The 20,321-nt window shown below is 32.4% G+C and overlaps 1 protein-coding gene across 1 annotated transcript; it reads left to right on the forward strand.

Annotated features, from left to right (window-relative positions):
• Positions 1–1,543: 1,543 nt before the first annotated feature.
• On the forward strand, positions 1,544–20,090 carry LOC132718614 (uncharacterized peptidase YuxL-like). Its single transcript, XM_060702331.1, has 14 exons — positions 1,544–1,801; positions 5,994–6,283; positions 6,549–6,665; positions 8,802–8,888; positions 9,201–9,278; positions 9,491–9,727; positions 9,932–10,096; positions 10,678–10,822; positions 11,168–11,342; positions 12,931–13,085; positions 13,802–13,998; positions 14,569–14,650; positions 16,710–16,819; positions 17,813–20,090. Exons 1-14 carry the CDS (start codon positions 1,591–1,593, stop codon positions 17,834–17,836), a joined length of 2,073 nt encoding a protein of 690 aa, XP_060558314.1. The 5' UTR covers positions 1,544–1,590; the 3' UTR covers positions 17,837–20,090.
• Positions 20,091–20,321: the final 231 nt, after the last annotated feature.

Raw genomic sequence — 20,321 nt, forward strand, 5'->3', positions numbered from 1 at the left:
AACAAAATCGATCATTGCTGGTGAGTAATCAATCAAAACAGCAGATTGCTTGTGATTCTGTATCAAAACTATCTTAACTGTTTCAAACAATTCACTAATCATACATATTCTTTTATTGTTTACATTTTGGGCTAGGCTTAACGATATGGAGTTATATATCTATTTCAACTTTCATGCAAGCTTTACCAAAGAAGTTTATGACAGCTTAGACAAAGGTCAACAGACTGATGTTATAGTATTGGACACCTATCTATCTCTACAGCATTTGATAAGGTAGGTAGACTAATGTATGAGCTACCCACATATATTATTAACTCTGAATTAGATTTATTTTATTTAACCGCTCTCAAATAGTAGCGGCAGAGGGTCACCTAGCAAAGGAACTCTCCGTACTTTCTGGTGTCCTCTGGTAAATTGGTCATCTGTTCCTTTCATACATCAACGATCTTCCTAAATCAATCAAGGGTAAGGCTCTTTGTTAAGTTCAACCTTGTTTACATAACAATCATTTCTTCGTCAGATTCTTAACTCTTACTAAATGATCTACATCAGTTAGAAGTTTGTTAGAGAATTGGGTCATGAAATTTAATACTGTTTATTATTACCTGTCGTAAGAATGGTCCTGAAATTTGTTCTTAGTCCTTACATAATACAACATTAAAAACATCAGATTCTTTTGAAATACCTTAGGATGACCATTTAAATAGATTTAAACTCGACCCAACATATAAATAATGTAACATTTATTGAAGCAAACAACTGCCTCCGCTATATTAAAAGAAACATAAAAGCATCAAATTAATGGGTCAATGGTGCTGCAAACACAACTTATGTAAGACCACAAGTAGAATTTTATTTAAAAAAATCGGCATCCTTGGCAGAAACATTTTGCCTATACAGTAGAAACTGTACAGTATATAGAGCTGAAGCCATGTACATACATGTATTTCTGGAACAAAGTTTTATGTTCATCAATAAGTTGAGGAACTGTATGTATATAGTGGGATACTTTATAAGTAAACTTAATCTTACTCTAATGTACAATTATGCTCTGTGCTCTTGCTTGGTGTTTGACTGATTAATAGCATTACATGTATATGTTCCCAGTTAAGGTCTCTTGTGGATACCTTAATTATTGAAAATATGTTGGTAATACGTTAATTTAAGTGTTCAAACAAGATTTTGTTTATTTAGATTTATTTGTATTTATTTGCCTCATTACTCTATGTTATTTGTGTCTATCTTATATCAATTAAGCCTTGGTAAATTTAATATCCTAACTCACTTTTGATCTCATATTTGATTACTGTTGATCTCATTATGTTTTATTCTGTACATGGTTAACATGTCATCTAAACTAAATGACCCATGATTAGTAAATAAACTATATTTTATTCTATTCAGATCTAAATTCAAGTAATTTATCTTTATTAAAAGTATCTATTGGAGCAATACCTACTGGCACAGCCTAATAATATGTTCTCAGAAAGGTTATTAAATCCACTTTCAAGTGAATACTATGCTTTGTGGTTGTATAATACTCTTCTGTTTAGGAGATACACCGGTGGGTTTCACACGCCTAAATCTTAAATGCAAAGGTTGCTTTTGCAGTTTCCAATTTTTCAACTTAGTTCAACCACTAAAAGTATTGCTAGGTCAATATCTACAATATTTTCCAGAAAAATGAGCGTTAAATCAGCACCTTATGGATCCTGGACATCCCCTATCAGCAGTAAACTTGTGTCCGAGAGTAGTGTTGGGTTTCAGGAAGTTCATGTTGATTCACATCCTGATCACAAAGGTTTAGGAATAAATTAAGATTGTTTCTGATTGACAGTTAAGACAAAATATATAAAATACATTTATTATTATAGACATTGACCATGCATTTGTTATGATCAAAATTTCTAACTTTTCTTTAGTAATAATAGGGCCTACGATTTATTCAATACAAAGTATTGTTAATTTGTTTTATTTGTTGTTTTTTTTTAACTTTGTTTAAACTAAAATAAAGATTCAAATGTAAATCACTGTTAGGCTAAGTTTAAACTAAAATGAAGATTCAATTGTAAATCACTATTGGGCTACAAGCAAACAGGACGTTTCGGCCCCAAACCAAATCGGCCCCTGGACATTTCGGCCCTTTTCCGCGAGACGTTTCGGCCCCACTTTAGTATATTGCTTGATATGTTAAAAAAAAAATGGTTTGCTATCATCTCATGATAATATTTTTAATTATTATTGTTATTAGATAATGATAGATGCTAGATGTAATAAAACTGATTGAAAAACTGAAACCAAATTGTATTAAAATGCTATATCATATGTACCTGCTATAGATAAGTTATAACATTCGAAAATAAAGTGTTTGTGCGTATCATTGTTGGAATATATAAAATATATATAAAATTAAATTAGAGAAATTATTTGCTGGATATTAACTGTGATTTAATACTTACAATCGGATTTTAAGTGTAAATATTATGAAATGTCCGATATAGGTATGCGATACAGGTAGGTCATTTTTGAATATATTAATTTAGATTTCAGGACTTTACACCTCCTGGACGTTTCACCTTTGGTCTTTACACCTCCTGGACGTTTCACCTTTGGTCTTTACACCTCCTAGACATTTCGGCTACTTTTTTTTATAAATAATATTGTATACTGTATGGATTAATATCAGTAAACTTGTTTGACATACCTTAGTTGTTACACCTTAATTGGATTATATTGAGTGATAATTGAGATAACTCAATATCATATAAATTTGCATGATAGACATTGAGAGAATATTTGTTTTTTGAAATTTATAATTAAGAAATTTTATTTTAAAAAATGACATTCTTGTTCAAATAAAATTTACCAAATATGTTTCAATGTATGAAAAACAGATAAAAACAAAATGATCAGATTTACTAAATTTTATTCAGAGTTAATTACTATATCTACAATGTATGCACTATACAATAACATAACATTAAAATAAACACTGTTATTTTCATCATGTAATTTTATTTCCTATTTTATAAAAACTAATAAGAACTATAAGTTACACACTTCTATAGGTGCTAATTTAGTAATTAATTAACCAGTGTTTATAATGGCATTATAAACACTGGTTAATTAATGCTTTATTCAAAATTGTTTCACACTTCTAATTGTTCTTATCTGTTATATAAAAACATATTTTAGATTTAATTAATCAATATGTTTTATGGTTTTTAATTTTTGGATAACAAAAAAAAATGAAATAATATATACATGTAGACTTATAGCTGATAATTCTTTCAGAGCTCATATTTATAATTATTTTCCCAGGGAAATTTTACTACGATATTTATGTCAAAAAAATCTTCTTTATTAGTTTATATCATGAATGTAATTGTTTGCAAGTATGTGTTATATTATATATAATATTATAACCCATAATGGTATTTATTTCATATATTTATCAAATTTAAAAAGTGGAGGTGAAAAGACCAGGGTTTTGAGGGTGAAACGTCCAGGGATGAAACATCCAGGAGGTGTAAAGTCCAAACACCTTAATTTAGAAAGGATTTCCCAAAAATTAATATATTGCACCGATAGTTCATTTGTTATTGTTTTTTTTCCCATCAAACTGGTCACTGTTAAATAGTTGTTGATGATAATTTAATGTCTGTCTCGTGTATTGTTTTGTGTCTTGCTTCTTAATCTTTCAAATAAAATATTATCTATATATGTTGTAAATAATTGTTTGTTTGTGTATTATATTTTTTCAAATAAAGTTAATGTTCTGTTCTGTTTGTATTGATTACTTTTGGAACCCTACTACTATTATAATCTAGTTTTTATACAAAATGATTAAATATATATATTAATTGATTCATTTATTTATTAAAATGCTATTAATATAAATATATCGGTTTAAAATACAGTATTTATTCTGGGGCCGATTTGGTAAAGGGCCGAAACGTCTCGGGTAATTTGGGGCCGATATGTCTTGGGGCCGAAACGTCTCGAAATCGGGCTACAATATGGTGTGTTATATAATTGTTAAAGGATCATTGAGTGACCAGTATGCCTCACCCTTTAAGGGCTGCTTTTCCTGGTTTCTTCCTACTGACCTGACTTTAATGCCTGTGTCAGTGGAACTAGCAATATCTTATCTCATTACAGGTTACCTAGCAGTTTCTGTTCCAAATTGCAATTTGTTAGAAATAAGAATCTGTCATCTGACGAGTACTAAACTATGACAGAACACAGTTAGGTACCTGCATGTCCAGCAATACAATGTTGCACTTTCACTTTAGGCCAGGGTCTTGAAAGACCCTGTTTAGGCCTACTTTTTAATTGGAATATGGGCCTGAAATGCAGCACCTTTTCTCAATTTTATTTAAAATTTTAATAGCAGTTTTTTTAACTTTCTTTATTTTAAGTATAATTCAATACTAAAAACTAAAAAAGCATTGTTAATGATTTTATCAAAGAAATAGCATTTTTCAATCTTTTCCGTGTCGTCTGCAAATATATTGTTATACCTGGAATGGGGCCTCAATTATTGCACATGAGCCTTCAAACTGGCATTCTCACATGTTGCTTATTTTGTCTGAGGTAACTAACTAACAAACAGAGCTTAACAACATATACATTATGTAAACCCATGTACTACTAAAACTGCTGTGTTGCCTAGAAAACAAACGTCTCTTTGATTTGATAAAGTAACATATTTGCTTTATCTGTAAAAATATACTGTACAGGACGAACATGATAAAGGGCCCGAAAACTGCCAAGGGTGAGAAACTGCTAGTAAACCAGTAAACTCTGATGGTATTTGCTACATTTGTAACTTCAATCATGAAACAGGAGGTCACTGTCTAAGACCCATAATACTAGCATGATTTTTTGACAGAATTAGGCCGTCCTTAAAAAAATGTTTGTTTGCAGTTACCCGACCCAGAATTTTCAAGGTGGGTAGGTAGGTCGATTTTTTTTTTTTATTATTTAACTGTACTCCCAAATAAACATGGAATTTCAAAATGCTGGACAATATATGCTTTGATAATCTGGTAACAATTAATAAATTGATAACTGAATTCTAATTTAATAAGAAGTACATTTTATTTCTTCTATTAACCTTAAAGCACAAGGCATAATTTTCTTATTCAAAAAAAAAATTTTTTATCCAGACCACGAAAAAAAATTTGAGTAGGGGCAAATTTTGTGAGTCGGTCGCGTTACTGCAAACAAACATTTTTTTAAGGATGGCCTTATGGCCCTTTTTGAACTTATGAATCTGTTTACTCTTTTGCAATGTTGGCCGGCTATATAAATCAAAAAATTAATGTATTCATTATTTAAAGATAAGATATTTTGTCTATACTGTGCTCCTCTTAGTTCATGGTACTTAACGCTTTGAAACATGATAGAAAACAACAAATGAAACTTTTGGTAGAAAATTGTCATAAGCTGTAACATTTAGATATTTTTTGCTGTATGGCACAAGGAAACAACAATATTTTAGTCAAAATTAGTTTTAATAGGCCAGACATAGACCATATGTCGGCCATTTTGAAAAAGTATGTCATCATTTAAATCGCGGTAATGGTGTTTTATTTCAGTTTTTTTCATGTTTCAGTTAAAATTTCTAGATGTTATTTTGCATAATTTTAAATATTAAAAGTATCTTTACATTGAAACTCAAAATTTATTCTTTCAACAAATAAGAACATTTAGAAAATGATAATCGTTTCAGACATATGCACAAATTTAATAGACTATTGTTGCTTTTTGCAGAAGTTTGTAAAATGTTGTTCTGTTTTACGTAAAAATCTATAGATTTTATTTTTTTCCGCAAAAAACTTTGTTGTTTAGGTGTTTGAATGAAATATGTCAATTCTGACGAATTTTAAAACTGGTGACATGAAAATATGCCATTACTTTGAAATAAATGATGACGCGGAATTAGTGATGTTGAGTATATTACACAAGTATATTTTGTATGTTTTCAGACACTGTATACTGGAGTGAGCTAAGATATGATGAAGGTGGAAGGTATGTCGTTTGTTCACACAAGGTTGGTCAGGAAGGCTTCCAAACATGGACTCCAAAAGAATTCAATGCAAGGACAAGGGTACATGAGTATGGAGGTGGAGCTACTTGTGTATACAATGGGAAGATTTATTTCAGTGATTTCAGAGACCAAAACATGTATACTCAAAGTTCTCCTAATGACTGTCCTATGATAGTGACAAATGATGGAACAGGATGGAGATATGCTGATGGCCAATACAGCACTAAGGTTTTTACATGATATATTACCTGGTCATGTAAAGTTTATTGTAAATTTAAAATAATTGACATTTTATTTGCCTTATTTTTTTGTACAAGATAAATTCCTATATATATTTGACTATGCATGAATGTGATTGAAGAAAAAAAGTAGCATATTTCATTAAGTCTTTTGTATTTTTTTATGATTAGATGTAATTTATTGTTTATTATCTACTTATTGTGGCATTTAGAACTGACAAGACTGGAGAATAACTGATAATTTTATATATCAGACTGGTCGTATTTACTGTGTACGTGAGGACCACAGTGGTGTAGAGAAAGGTGAAAGCAAGGAAGCAGTCAATACTGTTGTAACTATGAATGTTGACACAGGGGATCAAAATGTTTTGGTAAACTGTTTTATATTAATTTAAAACTACCAGATTAAGTAATTTTTGCTGTTTCATATAGCATAATCCATAGCTTAAAAGAATGTCAATATTAAAATAAAAATGTTATCTACTGAATGTTGTGAGTAAATTAAGTTTCTTAAAGTTTATATGAATCATAGGACATCATGAATACCTTACCAGGTGCTAATACTGCCATGACTTTTTAGCTCACCTGTCACAAAGTGACAGGGTGAGCTTTTGTGATCGCTTTTCGTCCGGCGTCCGTCCGTCCGTCGTCCGTCCGTCGTCCGTCCGTAAACTTTTGCTTTAAATGACATCTCCTCATTAACCACTAAGCCAATTTCATCCAAACTTCACAGGAATGTTCCTTTGGTGGTCACCTTTAAAAATTGTTCAAAGAATTTAATTCCATGCAGAACTCTGGTTGCCATGGCAACCGAAAGAAAAATCTTTAAATATCTTCTTTTAAACAACCCTAAGAGCTAGAGCTTAGATATTTGGCATGAAACATCTTCTAGTGGGTGTCTACCAAGTTTGTTCAAATAAAAGCCCTGGGGTCAAAATTGGCCCCGCCCCAGGGGGTCATTGATTTTCCCTATATGCATATAGTAAAAACTTAAAAAATCTTCTTTTAAAGAACCCAAAGAGCTAGAGCTAAGATATTTGGCATGAAACATCTTCTAGTGAGTGTCTACCAAGTTTGTTCAAATAAAAGCCCTGGGGTCAAAATTGGCCCCGCCCTGGGGGGTCATTGATTTTCCCTATATGCATATAGTAAAACCTTAAAAAATCTTCTTTTAAAGAACCGTAAGAGCTAGAGCTTAGATATTTGGCATGAAACATCTTCTAATGAGTGTCTACCAAGTTTGTTCAAATAAAAGCCCTGGGGTCAAAATTGGCCCCGCCCCAGGGGGTCATTGATATTCCTTATATGCATATAGTAAAAACTTATAAAATTTTCTTTTAAAGAACCCAAAGAGCTAGAGCTAAGATATTTAGCATGAGACATGTTCTAATGGGTGTCTACCAAGTTTGTTCAAATAAAAGCCCTGGGGTCAAAACTGGCCCCGTCCCGGGGGTCATTGATTTTCCTTATATACATAGCAAAACCTAAAAACCTTCTTTGAAAAAACCCAAATAACTAGAGTTTAGATATTAAGCATGAAACATCTTTAAGTAAATATCTACAAAGTTTGTTCAAATAAAAGCCCAGGGGTCAAAACTGGCCCTGCCCGAGGGGTGTCATTGTTTTTAACTATATATGTATAGTAAAAACTTAAAAAATCTTCTTTTAAAAAAACCAATGAGCTAGAACTTAGATGTTTTGCATGAAACAACTTCCTATGGGTGTCTACCAAGTCTGTTCAAATAAAAGCCCTTGGGTAAAAATTGGGCCGGGGGGGGGGGGGGCTATATACAGGTGAGCGACCTCAGGGCCATCATGGCCCTCTTGTTTCACTAAGTCATGCCCGAAACAGTTTATTTGTATAAAAAAATGATTTTATCCTTTTGTTTGAAGTACATGTAACTGGAATTTGAGTTATTGTGTGGCAATTTTATTGGCTTTAGCAAAAAGCTACTGCAATTTCCTACATGTATGTTAATGCATCGTATTGTTTGTAATACTACTTATATATGATTACCATTACTATTATCTCAACACACTCTCTTGATTTGAATTATGACAATCTTTAGTTTATTAATAATTTAGGATAAATGTTATTTTAGGATATAGGCAATAAATCAGTTTTGTTTTGATAAGAATGTTTTTTATTACTTACATTTATTAAAGTTTTGCCAATGCCATATGAAGAATGTTATTTTAGACTTACAGCATACATACGTCATTGTGACATGTAGCTGTGTTCATATAGAAGTTTAGCTGTAATTGTCTACTGTGTTATTATTTGTATATTGAACTAAACAGAGGTTTTCCTCTGTCATAAAAGCTAGAAAGAAACTGTATTACCTGTGGCTTGAAACCCAACAAAACAATCAATTAAAGCTGAGGCCATTTGTATAATTTATAACTGTTGGCATGATCAGATACATATACAATGTATGTAATTTCTTTGAGGAGAAAAAGATAGTACTAGAAGTCAGGTCTTTATTACTTAAACAATTCCAATTCAGGCATCAGGGTCAGATTTCTATAGCTGTCCTAGGGTGTCACCTGATGGTAAGAAGATAGTCTGGGTGCAGTGGAATCATCCTAACATGGTAACAGTTTGATTTCTTTACTTAAAAATTTCTATCAAGTTTTACTGATGAGTATTTGTGTTAGATGTGCATTTGTAAGTTGTTATCAAAAGTAAATTTATTTTTTGATTGTTGAAGTATCTTTAGGACATGTTGCAGTTTATCCATCTGTTTGTAGACAATTTTATTCTGTGCAGTAACTTTTATAGAACTCCATTGCATTATTTAATTTATAAGTTTGTTATTTGATAAATCACAAAATTAATGTATGTATTACTAGAAGAATGCCTATAATAAGAATGAAATGGAAAGTAAAATATTGGTGTTTTATAGCCTTGGGATACAACAGAGCTCTGGGTTGCTGATTTAAATGATTCTGGAGATGCTGTTGTGGATGGCACAGCTAGAAAGGTCAGTCATCAAAGTAAATAAAACATCTTATACTTGGAAAAACATAGTATTACATATCTAATTTCCATTTTCTTGTGAGAATGTAGCCTGTGAATAAAATACATTTCAGGTCCTTGACCCGATTGTTTGCTTGACATGTAATTTTCTGGTACCATGTAATTTTTTTTAATTCTCACACATGGCTAGAGAGTTATGGCTCTGTTATACTGCAGGTTGCTGGTGGGGATGAAACCAGTGTGATTCAGCCATCTTGGACATGTGACAATGAGCTGTTATATATTAGTGACCAGACTGATTGGTGGAATCTGTATCATGTGACTGCATCAGGTGACCATGTGAACCTGTTGCCTAGAGACAAAGAATGTGGAGGTCCTCAATGGGTGTTTGGAAGAACACCTTACATGGTAGATCCAAGGGGCAATGGGGACATTGTCACAGTCTATGGATCAGTATGTATGGTTTATTTTATGCTACATTTTAAAAATATATATAAAGATTTTAATATGTGATGACCTATTTAAATTTCCTTCTTGATAAACTGATGATAAAACTTGACAAATATGAATTTTCTATTTTAGATATTATAAAACATAATTAAGTCTGTACTAAAGTTGTATTCTATAGAATGATAAATCTGTAACACCCATTTTCAGGAGCTGGGTATATATAACATAAAGACAAAGAAATATCGAGCTGTGGAGACCGGTTTTGAAAGTCATGTATATGTTAACATGGCACAGAATGGCATGGTATACTGTGTAGCTGGTAGTCCAACCAAGTTCTCCTGTGTCATACAAATCAATACTGACAATGGCAAGGTACATTGTAGTTACTTCTTTATTATTGAATTGTCTATATTTTGTATTGAATTGTCTATACATGTATTTTGTATTGAGTCGTTCATATTTTGTATTGAATTGTCTATATTTTGCGAAATTTTTATATCAGGTTTATGACCATTATGTGTTGATCAATACGCTATAAAAGTTTCTCTTTCACTGTGAAATTTTCAGTTTAAAGTCTATGTAAAAAGAGAGCCAATCCATCATTTAGGCACAAAAGCAGCTTTGCTGTTAGTAAGAGTCCCGTACAAAAAATGTAACTGATCTTATTTTATCATCATTAGAACACTGCATTAAATTATAAAAATCTGCATATTCAAATCTACCATTATACCAGCTTAGTAAAAATTGTTGTCGTTCATGTTTATATTTGTAACATTTAAAGAACACATGAAATCAGGCTATGATGACTCTAAACTTGTGGCTTAGACAGGTCATTATCATTCCTAGCATTGTAAGAGTAAACTGTGTAAGAAAATACCTGTTCATGATTGTAGAGAAAGTTGTAGTGAAAGAACATGTATATCACAATACATTATTGTATATTTGTTGTAAAGGTTGAGGTATTGAGACAATCAAAGAAGACAACATTAGACACAGGATACTTCAGTATTGCTGAAGAAATAACATGGGCCACTACAGAAGGTGATATATCACATGGGTATTTTTACCCTCCAAAAAACAAAGACTTCAAGGCTCCAGGTATTTACTTTCTTTAAAGTGAAAATGTTAAGAAAATTACTTAAGTTTTTCATAATCTATATTCATTTATTACATGAAATATTGATATTGAATCCATCAAGGTTACCTGTCCAATGTCCATGCAAAAATGAAAGTGGTACTGGTTTTGACTGATTTACTTAAATGACTGTTAGAAAATATACATGTATTCCAATATTTCTATATTCATGAAAAAAATGGAACTTTCATTATCTATGATATAATTTTTGTTTGTTTAGGAGAATATATTATTGTATTAGGTTATTACCAATTTTTCTTTGTAATTATTTTACTGTACTACAAGCAGTTATTGTTATATTTATATAGAGGGCACACTACCACCTTTACTTGTAAAGAATCATGGTGGACCTACATCACAGACATCTAGTACATTAGATATGAAGATCCAGTATTTCACAAGTCGAGGTATGGCCGTATTAGATGTCAACTATCGTGGTAGTACTGGGTACGGCAAGAAATACAGACACAGACTACGCAGAAAGTATGGAATTTTTTGTTGTTTTAATAGACAAATATTTTCAAATATAATAATGGTTGTTCCAGAAAAATAAGTAGAATATACGATGAATTGCTATTTAATGTAAGTACAGAAACATGTTATAAAGTGACCCTCAGGTGAGCTTAAAATAACATTTATTCTGAACAAGTTTGATTATTTGAAGTTTATACAAATTTAAGGTCAGATTCTATTTATCACACAATGTGTGTTTACTTTAGTTAAAAACTTTTTTATTTTTGGTATCTTGTAAAAAAAATGTTACAGCTTTTAGAAAAATACTGATTTACCACATAGACTATCTTTTACTTCTTTTGCTTTGTTGTAAATGGGTATAATTATAGTGAGTGAGTATTTTGTATGGAAGTCAAAATACTTCTTTGTTTACATATTGCTACTTTATGACACATCACTGCCCATTCAGTCCACTTTGTTCAGTTGTTAAACATATAACTTGCTCTTAATCCATTATTAAAATATTATTAAACACGTTTCTAAATTTTAAAAATTAAAAAAAAAATGGATTTCAGGCATAATGTGCCTTTAAATGACACAAGGAAAAATTATCAATTTTCTTAAACGTTTTACCTTAAATGTCATTAAAAAGTCTACAATTGTTTTGATAGTAACTTATTTTATTTTTAACTCCATAACTTACTTGGGTTCATTCAGGATTTAAGGGGAAATGCAACTTCTAATCAATATTAGCATATTTTAAAGATAAACTATAGTCAAATTTGATATTAGAAAATAGCGATAATTGCTACACAGTCTTTTTGTAAACATAAACATGTTTTGGCTTGACAAAAAAAATGTTATGTTTAAGATCCTACACACTAATGGTAGTCACAATATGAATATATAATGTCATTAAATTAACTAGCAGTTTTTTTTTTTTTTAATAAAAGACCAACTTTACTTGGCCTGTAATATGGAACACAGCTTCCCATGCATAGTTTCTTCATTCTATTATTCAAACTAGACAAACATGTATTTAGTGATAATTTCATAGATTTCAATAAATTTCTGGGGGTGTCCGTGGCCGAGTGGTTAAGGTCGTTGACTTCAAACCACTTGCCCCTCACCGCTGTGGGTTCGAATCCCGACAGGGACTTTGGATTCTTTCATGTGAGGAAGCTATCCAGCTAGCTTACGGAACGTCGGTGGCTTACTCAGGTGCCGGTTCGTACCTGAAATAATTGCACGGAAGGGCACCTGAGGTCTTCCCCCACCAGTAAAAAGCTGGAACATCGCGATATGACCTGTACTATGTCGATGTGATATAAAACCCAAAAACAAATAAACAATAAATTTCTGAGATAAAAATATTTTATTCAAGGGTGGGCATAGTATATCTTTAAAGGTTTATTTGGCTTATGTGAAAAAAAAAAGAATTTTTAAATTATATTTCTTTCTTTCCATGTTGAATCTATGAAACTAATTGTATTAAAGTGTTAAAGTACTTAATACAACCTGGTACTTTATTGCTTTATTTCAATTTATTAGATAGATTCAATATGAAGAGACGCTCATTTAAGAATCTCTCTATATATCTTATTGCAATATTTTGTAGGTGGGGAGTATATGATCTTGATGACTCCTGTACTGGTGCCCAGCATCTAGCAGATACTGGAAAAGTGGATGGGAAACAGTTGTGTATAGATGGAGGGTCAGCCGGTGGATATACAACCCTCGCTGCTATCACCTTCAGAAATACCTTCAAAGCAGGTAAACTATATATGAGCCGTGTCACAACTAAACCAACGTAATGCGTTTGCGACCAGCGTGGATCCAGACCAGCCTGCACATCTGCGCAGTCTGATCAGGATCCATGCTGTTTGCTATCAGTTTCTCTACTTGTTATAGGGTTGGTAAGCGAACAGCATGGATCCTGATCAGACTGCACGGATGCACAGGCTGGTCTGGATCCATGCTGGTCGCAAACGCATTATGTTGGTTTTGTCATGACGCGGCTTATATATGTCTGGTATGGAGTCACTACGGTTTATTAAGTTTTATGTCACATGGACACTGGTAAAGCTAAGCTTAAAGCTGCATGCCTCCAGATGAGCCAAAATAATTCAAGACTAAAATGTACTGAAATTTTAAGAAAAGTAAAATGATTCAAGATGAAAGTAATAATTTGGTAATGCTGTATTTTTCACCATATTTCTACTGCGTTGCTAACACAGTAAGGGCTATTTTTACATATTTTGACCTTGTTTTGGTAATTTCATGAGTTGTAATTGCTGTTTGCAATGTGAAAATTATTTTCTTTGTTCACTTCACAATATTTTACTTTTTCATTCTTTTTCGAAAACATGAAAATTAGCATGAATCTGGAGGTGTGCTTCTTAAAAAGAAAGTTGCTAAATATCTTTTATGTAATTTAGAAAAATAAAAAAGACATAACATGTATAAATATATGTATATTTTAACTACAGGTGCTAGTCATTATGGAATAGGAGATTTGGGTGCACTTGCATCAGATACCCACAAATTTGAGAGTCGTTACCTTGACAACATGATAGGACCATATGTGACAGATGAAGATAAAGCTGTGTACAAAGAGAGGTCACCTATAAACTATATAGATAAGTTAGACTGTGCTCTTGCCTTGTTCCAGGGAGATGAAGACAAGGTAAAAAAATACAGCAATAATAGGTTTACAATGTCAGACTTCTACATTCTCACTTTCAAATCAAGTCATAAGGTTTCAAGGTTACTGTGTGTTTTTGGATTTTCTACACTAAAGAAATATTCATAGTGTTAGAAAATTTTGTTGAGTGCAATGTGAACATGTATTTAAAGAATAAAAGCTTGACTGTACTGAGAAGGGTTCCTTATACAGACTGTCCTTACTTGTGTACAAAAGAAAGTGGGAATATATAATTAAGAAAACAAGGAAGTAGTTCATTAAATGGTTTTTTACCCATTTGTACAAGTTTAGATAATAGCCTGTTATTAGGTAATCACATGAAATATTGGAACAGATTTACAATCAATGGTTGACTGAAGCAACATAAATGTGCAGATCTAATTAATGTGTCTTGTATAAAAGATGGAAAAATGTCATTAATTTTATTTTTAAAGAAAAAAAAATACATCAAATTAATAGTTTTGTGTAAATTGAATGAATGTCACAAATTACTTGTTACATGATATGGTAGATTTAGATTTCTGACAAATCTCTCCCTCTAATGTTTACCAGATTGTGCCACCAAATCAGGCTGAGATGATGTATAATGCTGTGAAGGCAAAAGGTTTACCCACTATGTTTGTATTGTTTAAAGGTAGGTCAAATTCATCTTATTATTTACAACCTTACTTGAATGTTAAGTGTGTTTAGGTTAGTTTACCCTCGCCAAAGGAAAAAAATAGAATATGTGTTAGCATACACTTCTTTGATCACATTAAATGTTTTCTGATTTTATTAACCATATAGTAATATTTGTGTTTATGTATCATATATTCCATACCAAGGTCAGCTCTTATATGATTGCTCCCATGTTAAAAATTATTTACTGAAATTTTATGTCAATTCTTCTACATGTATTTAAAATGGCCAAGATGTTTATATGTGTACACTTTTGTTTATAACAGGTCTGTTTAGAATAATTATAGATGTGCTTACTTTAAAATTAGGGTTTACTGTAAACTTGTGAAAAAGCATGTCAGGGAAGTGTTTCAGATTTTTAGCTCACCTGAGCTTGCTCAGGTTGAGCTTTTAGGATCGGTTAATGTCCGTCGTCCGTCCACAATTGCTTGTGAACACACTAGTGGTCACACTTATGACTCAATCATCATCAAACTTTGTCAGGATGCTTGTCTAGTCAGTTGCTTGGATGAGTTCGAAACTGGGTCATTTCGAATGGAAAACTAGGTCACAAGAGCTAAAAATAGAACCTTGTGAACACTCTAGAGGTCACATTTTTGATCCAATCATCATCAAACTTGGTCAGAATGTTTATCTAGGTGATAGCTCGGATGAGTTCGAACATGGGTCATCTCAGATGAAAAACTAGGTCACAGGAGCTAAAAATAGAAAAACCTTGTTAACACTCCAGTGGTCACAATTTTGACTCAATTGTCATCAAATATTGGTCAGGAATATTGTCTAGGTCATTGCTGGGAATAAATCGAACATGGGACATCTTGGATGAAAAACTAGGTCACAGGAGCTAAAAATAGAAAAATCTTGTTAACACTCTAGTGGCTACTGTTGTGATCCAAATATTCTGTTAATTGGTTTGAAAGTTTGTTATGATGATTTCTAAGTCAAGATCGAACATGGGTCATCTTGGATGAAAAACTAGGTCACACCGCCCAAATATGGAAAAACCTTGTTAACATTCTAGTGGTCACATTTTCGACTCAATTATCATCAAACTTGGTCAGGATGCTTGTCTAGGTAATTGCTTGGATGAGTTCGAAATCGCATGTGAAACTAGGTCACCGGAGCTAAAAATAGAAAAATCTTGTTAACACTCTAGTTGCTACTGTTTTGATCCAAGTATCCTGGAAATTGGTCTGAAAGTTTGTTTTGATGATTTCTAGGTCAAGTTTGAATATGTGTCACATGGGTAAAAAACTAGGTCGCACTGCTCAAATATGGATAATCCTTGTTAACACTGTAGTGGTCACATTTTTGACTCACCTGTCATGAGACTTGGTCAGAATGCTTGTCTAGGTAATTGTTTGGATGAGTTTGATAAGTCAGGTGAGCGATCTAGGGCCCTCTTGTTAATGTAGAATTTACTTAATTTATTGTACTATACATGTATCTAATTTGAAGTGTTACCTGCATACATTGTAGTGCAAATAATGAATAACAAGTTTAAAATTAAAAAAGGAAAAAAAATTAACTTATCAGAGAAAATTCATTATATAAACTGAGTAGCAATGATTTCACAGACTGTTCTTTTATTTGATATGTAATCTTTTCAAAAATTCTTATCTACTGCAAGCAGTGAGTCTAATACGGTAAGGTTATTGCAAAATAGTGAAACATATATTAAAGCATCTTAAGTAACCTCTTTAAAGCTGGTCAGTATATGTTTGATCAGAACTTATGAGCTTGTTAAATTTCAAATCTTCAAAAATCTCACAGAAAAAAAGAAATGCTAAATTGCTAATTTGTAATTTGATTGTTGCTATTAAATTTATGTTTCTTTGGGAATAATTGATATTGTTGTTGTAAAGAGGTAATTGCTCTTCAAAGGGTCACATTACAGAAGTTTGTTAATTGTAAAATATGTAACAACTTATATATAAGAGTCCTGCTTTACAGGAACGTTGTTATCAACTATTGAGACAAGACTTGACTGTTTAAATGTGTATTATTGTTTTCAGGAGAGCAGCACGGGTTTAGAAAAGCAGAGAACATTCAGACAGCTCTAGATGGAGAGTTCTATTTCTTCTCTAAGGTGTTTGGTTATGAACCGGCTGATAAACACATAAATGTAAGCTGAAACATATTTTCTACGGTTGATTTTTGTAAATATTAAAAAATTTCATTATGCTTACTTTTTGGCTGTCATGTTGAGTTGAATTAGTAATATTTCTAAAGATTGACTTTTATAATGGTGATTGAATTGTACAACATAATGATTGAAATTTAACATAATTGAAAATGAAAAATGATTATGATACAATATAAAAACTATCTATATTATAAAAAGACTTCTCCACTATTTTTAGGTATTGAACTGAAATATATTAAGATTTTTCCATTGGTCATGTGGATTGTTGATTATTTTTTCATTGCAAAATATAAAATTGAACACAATTATGGCAAAATGTCAAGTTAATTTGATTTTACCTGTTCACTGACCATTTACACTTGAATGGGCATAATGTCACTTTAAGGTGAATGAATTACTTTGCAGAGGGGCAACTTTTATTATGGATGTTTAAATCATGCTGAATTTCTTAAATGGACTTTCAATCACCTTCAATCACCTTCCAATTTAGACACTGTTTATTACATTTGTCTATTGTAAGTTTTTGGAATATCAAGATGAAACTTAAAAGTTGCCAAAAGTATAGAGCCTAGTGAGACAGCATGGATGTACAGTCAAGGCTGGCTCTATACTGTTGGTAAAGACTAATCACGTTTGGGTCCAGCAGGGTTAGTGTTAACATGAACAGTTTAAATGAGGTACAGACCTTGAACTGTTCCCAGCATGTTTCTCTTTGACAGTTTTGTGGAAGACCATAAATATTGAAGGTCATTTGTCCATTATTATTGGATCAAATGAGTTTTAATAGTTTCCTATTACATGTACATGTATTTGAAAAAGTAAATTAGTATTTACACAGAACTGGGGCAGACCAATTAAGCTTTTGTTTGCTATGGTGTCATTGAAATTCTGCTAATTCCTACACAAGTACATGTTATCTTTAGTTTTTAACTTTGTCATAAAGAATAAAGAAGTTATCTTTAAATATTTCAGCTTCCGATTGACAACTTGAAGTGAACAGTGAAACGTATACAGACCTGTGACTAAAATATGTTCAATAAAAACTTTAAAAGTATTGTGCTGAAAGGGCTTGAACATTCAGATTGTGCCATTAGTGAAAACAATTATTCCAAATGAGATTCGCTGTAATTTTTATACTTGTTAATTTGTACTTTTGTCCATCATACAGGATTGAAAGATGATATAAAATATATAATGATGATTCTTTGTTAGACTGAACTATTTGTGTGAAATATAAATGTATTCACATATACTGTTTTGTATAATCAGAAATGATTTTTGCTCTGATTTTTTATGCTGAAAAGTTTAACATGTCATTAATGACTTATGTAAATGGTTGTATTGTTAAAGATTACATTTTTTAATATCTTGTGTATTGTGCAATTAGATTTATCGGATATATAAATATTATTAACATTTATATTGTGTTGTTTTACTGTATTATCTGCTCTGACAGCTGAAAACATGTGCTTGAAATTTATTCTCAAGCTTCATTTAAAATTATTTTTTAACTAAACGTATGATCATCCTTGATATCTTAGGCTGACATGGTGTAAAGTCTTATTTGGCTATTTAAACAAACTGTGGTTTATCCGTCGGACTAGTTATCAAAGGATCTCTGGACCCAGTCACAGTCAAGCATTTGTTTCAAGAAACTACACTCATTGCTTGACACAGGTTGGTTCAAGAGTTTGTCTATAAGGTTATATAGCTTGTCTTGCTTCATACCCAGCTGAACTAACATACATTCCGTATGAACTAACTAGCTTTATGTTTATTATCCCCCGCCGATGGAATCTCGGGAGGGGGATATAGTTTTGGCGTTGTCCGTCCGTCTGTCCGTCCTTCCTTCCGCCCGTCCGTCCGTCCGAATTTCGTTTCCGGAGTAGTTCTCTGCAACTACTGGCTGGAATTCAACGAAACTTTATGGGAATCATCAATATCAAGAGGAGATGCGCATCTGACCGTCCATCCGTCCGTCTGTCTGTACGAATTTAGTTTCCGGAGTAGTTCTCTGCAACTACTGGCTGGAATTCAACGAAACTTTATGGGAATCATCAATATCAAGAGGAGATGCGCATATCGTCGGCTTGTTCCGGTCAGACACTTTAACTCAGAGTTATTGCCCTTGATTAGTTATGTAGTATGCATATAGAGTAAAAATCGTTTCCGCGCTACTTCTCTGCAACTACTGGCTGGAATTCAACAAAACTATGGGAATCATCAATACCAAGAGGAGATGCGCATATCATCGGCTTGTTCCGGTCAGACACTTTAACTCGGAGTTATGGCCCTTGATTAGTTATGCAGTATGCATATGGAGTAAAAATCGTTTCCGCGCTACTTCTCTGCAACTACTGGCTGGAATTCAACGAACTTTATGGGAAACCTTCAATACCAAGAGGAGATGCGCATGTCGTCGGCTTGTTTGGGTCAGACACTTTTACTCAAAGTTATGGCCCTTGATTAGTTATGCAATATGCATATGGAGTAAAAATCAATTCCAGAGTAGTTCTCTGCAACTACTGGCTGGAATTCAACGAAACTTTATGGGAATCATCAATATCAAGAGGAGATGCACATATCGTCGACTTGTTCCGGTCAGACCCTTTAACTCAGAGTTATGGCCCTTGATTAGTTATGTAGTATGCATATAGAGTAAAAATCGTTTCCGCACTACTTCTCTGCAACTACTGGCTGGAATTCAACAAAACTTTATGGGAACCTCCAATACCAAGAGGAGATGCGCATATCAACGGCTTGTTCCGGTCAGACACTTTAACTCAGAGTTATGGCCCTTGATTAGTTATGCAGTATCCATATAGAAAAATATGTTCCTCACTACTTCTCTGCTACCACCGGCTGGAATTCAATGAAACTTTATGGGATACTAAGAGGAGATGTGCATATAGTCGCCTTGTTCCAGTCAGATACTTATAACTCAGATTTATGGCCCTTGATTAGTTATGTAGTATGCATATATATCATTGGCATTTCCAGATTTTACTATTTAACACAAAGTTATGGCTCTGTTATTTCCCTGAATATTTATCAAGTTCAAAGAATATTACTGTTTATGCCATGATTAATATATAAATAAAGCCTTATGTCTTCAGTTGTTGTGTTAATAATAACCAGTACTCGGCGGGGGATTTAATTCAACGAATTTGCTTGTTTGCATATCTATGTGTTAAACAATGAGAACTTGTATCACTTGACCATGGTCTTAAATAGAGAAAGATTGTACATGTATTGACTTCTTGTTTTAATTTCTGTTTGGGCGAGGTCAAACATTAAAGGGAGTATAATACGAATTATACTCTAGCCCATCCTCTCAATAAATGAAAATGTCAATCTACACACGTTCGTTTACTCTACTCTTAAAAAGAAATTGTTTGTATAGTCACAATATTGGTCATTACCGGTGTCATATCTGTCCAGACAATAGATACTAATAACTGTTTGTGATATATTAGTCAAT

Source organism: Ruditapes philippinarum, unplaced genomic scaffold (genome assembly GCF_026571515.1).
Source record: "Ruditapes philippinarum isolate M1 unplaced genomic scaffold, ASM2657151v2 ctg856_1_1_1_1, whole genome shotgun sequence".
NCBI lineage: Eukaryota > Metazoa > Mollusca > Bivalvia > Venerida > Veneridae > Ruditapes > Ruditapes philippinarum.

What these genes read in the sequence shown, in the direction of transcription:
- LOC132718614 (XM_060702331.1), top strand. Translation starts at nt 1,591, where the DNA reads ATGCAAAGGTTGCTTTTGCAGTTTCCAATTTTTCAACTTAGTTCAACC. An exon ending in AGTGGAATCATCCTAACATG is followed by an intron (nt 8,889 to 9,200) that starts GTAACAGTTTGA and finishes GGTGTTTTATAG; the next exon opens with CCTTGGGATACAACAGAGCT. An exon ending in CAGAAATACCTTCAAAGCAG is followed by an intron (nt 13,086 to 13,801) that starts GTAAACTATATA and finishes TTTTAACTACAG; the next exon opens with GTGCTAGTCATTATGGAATA.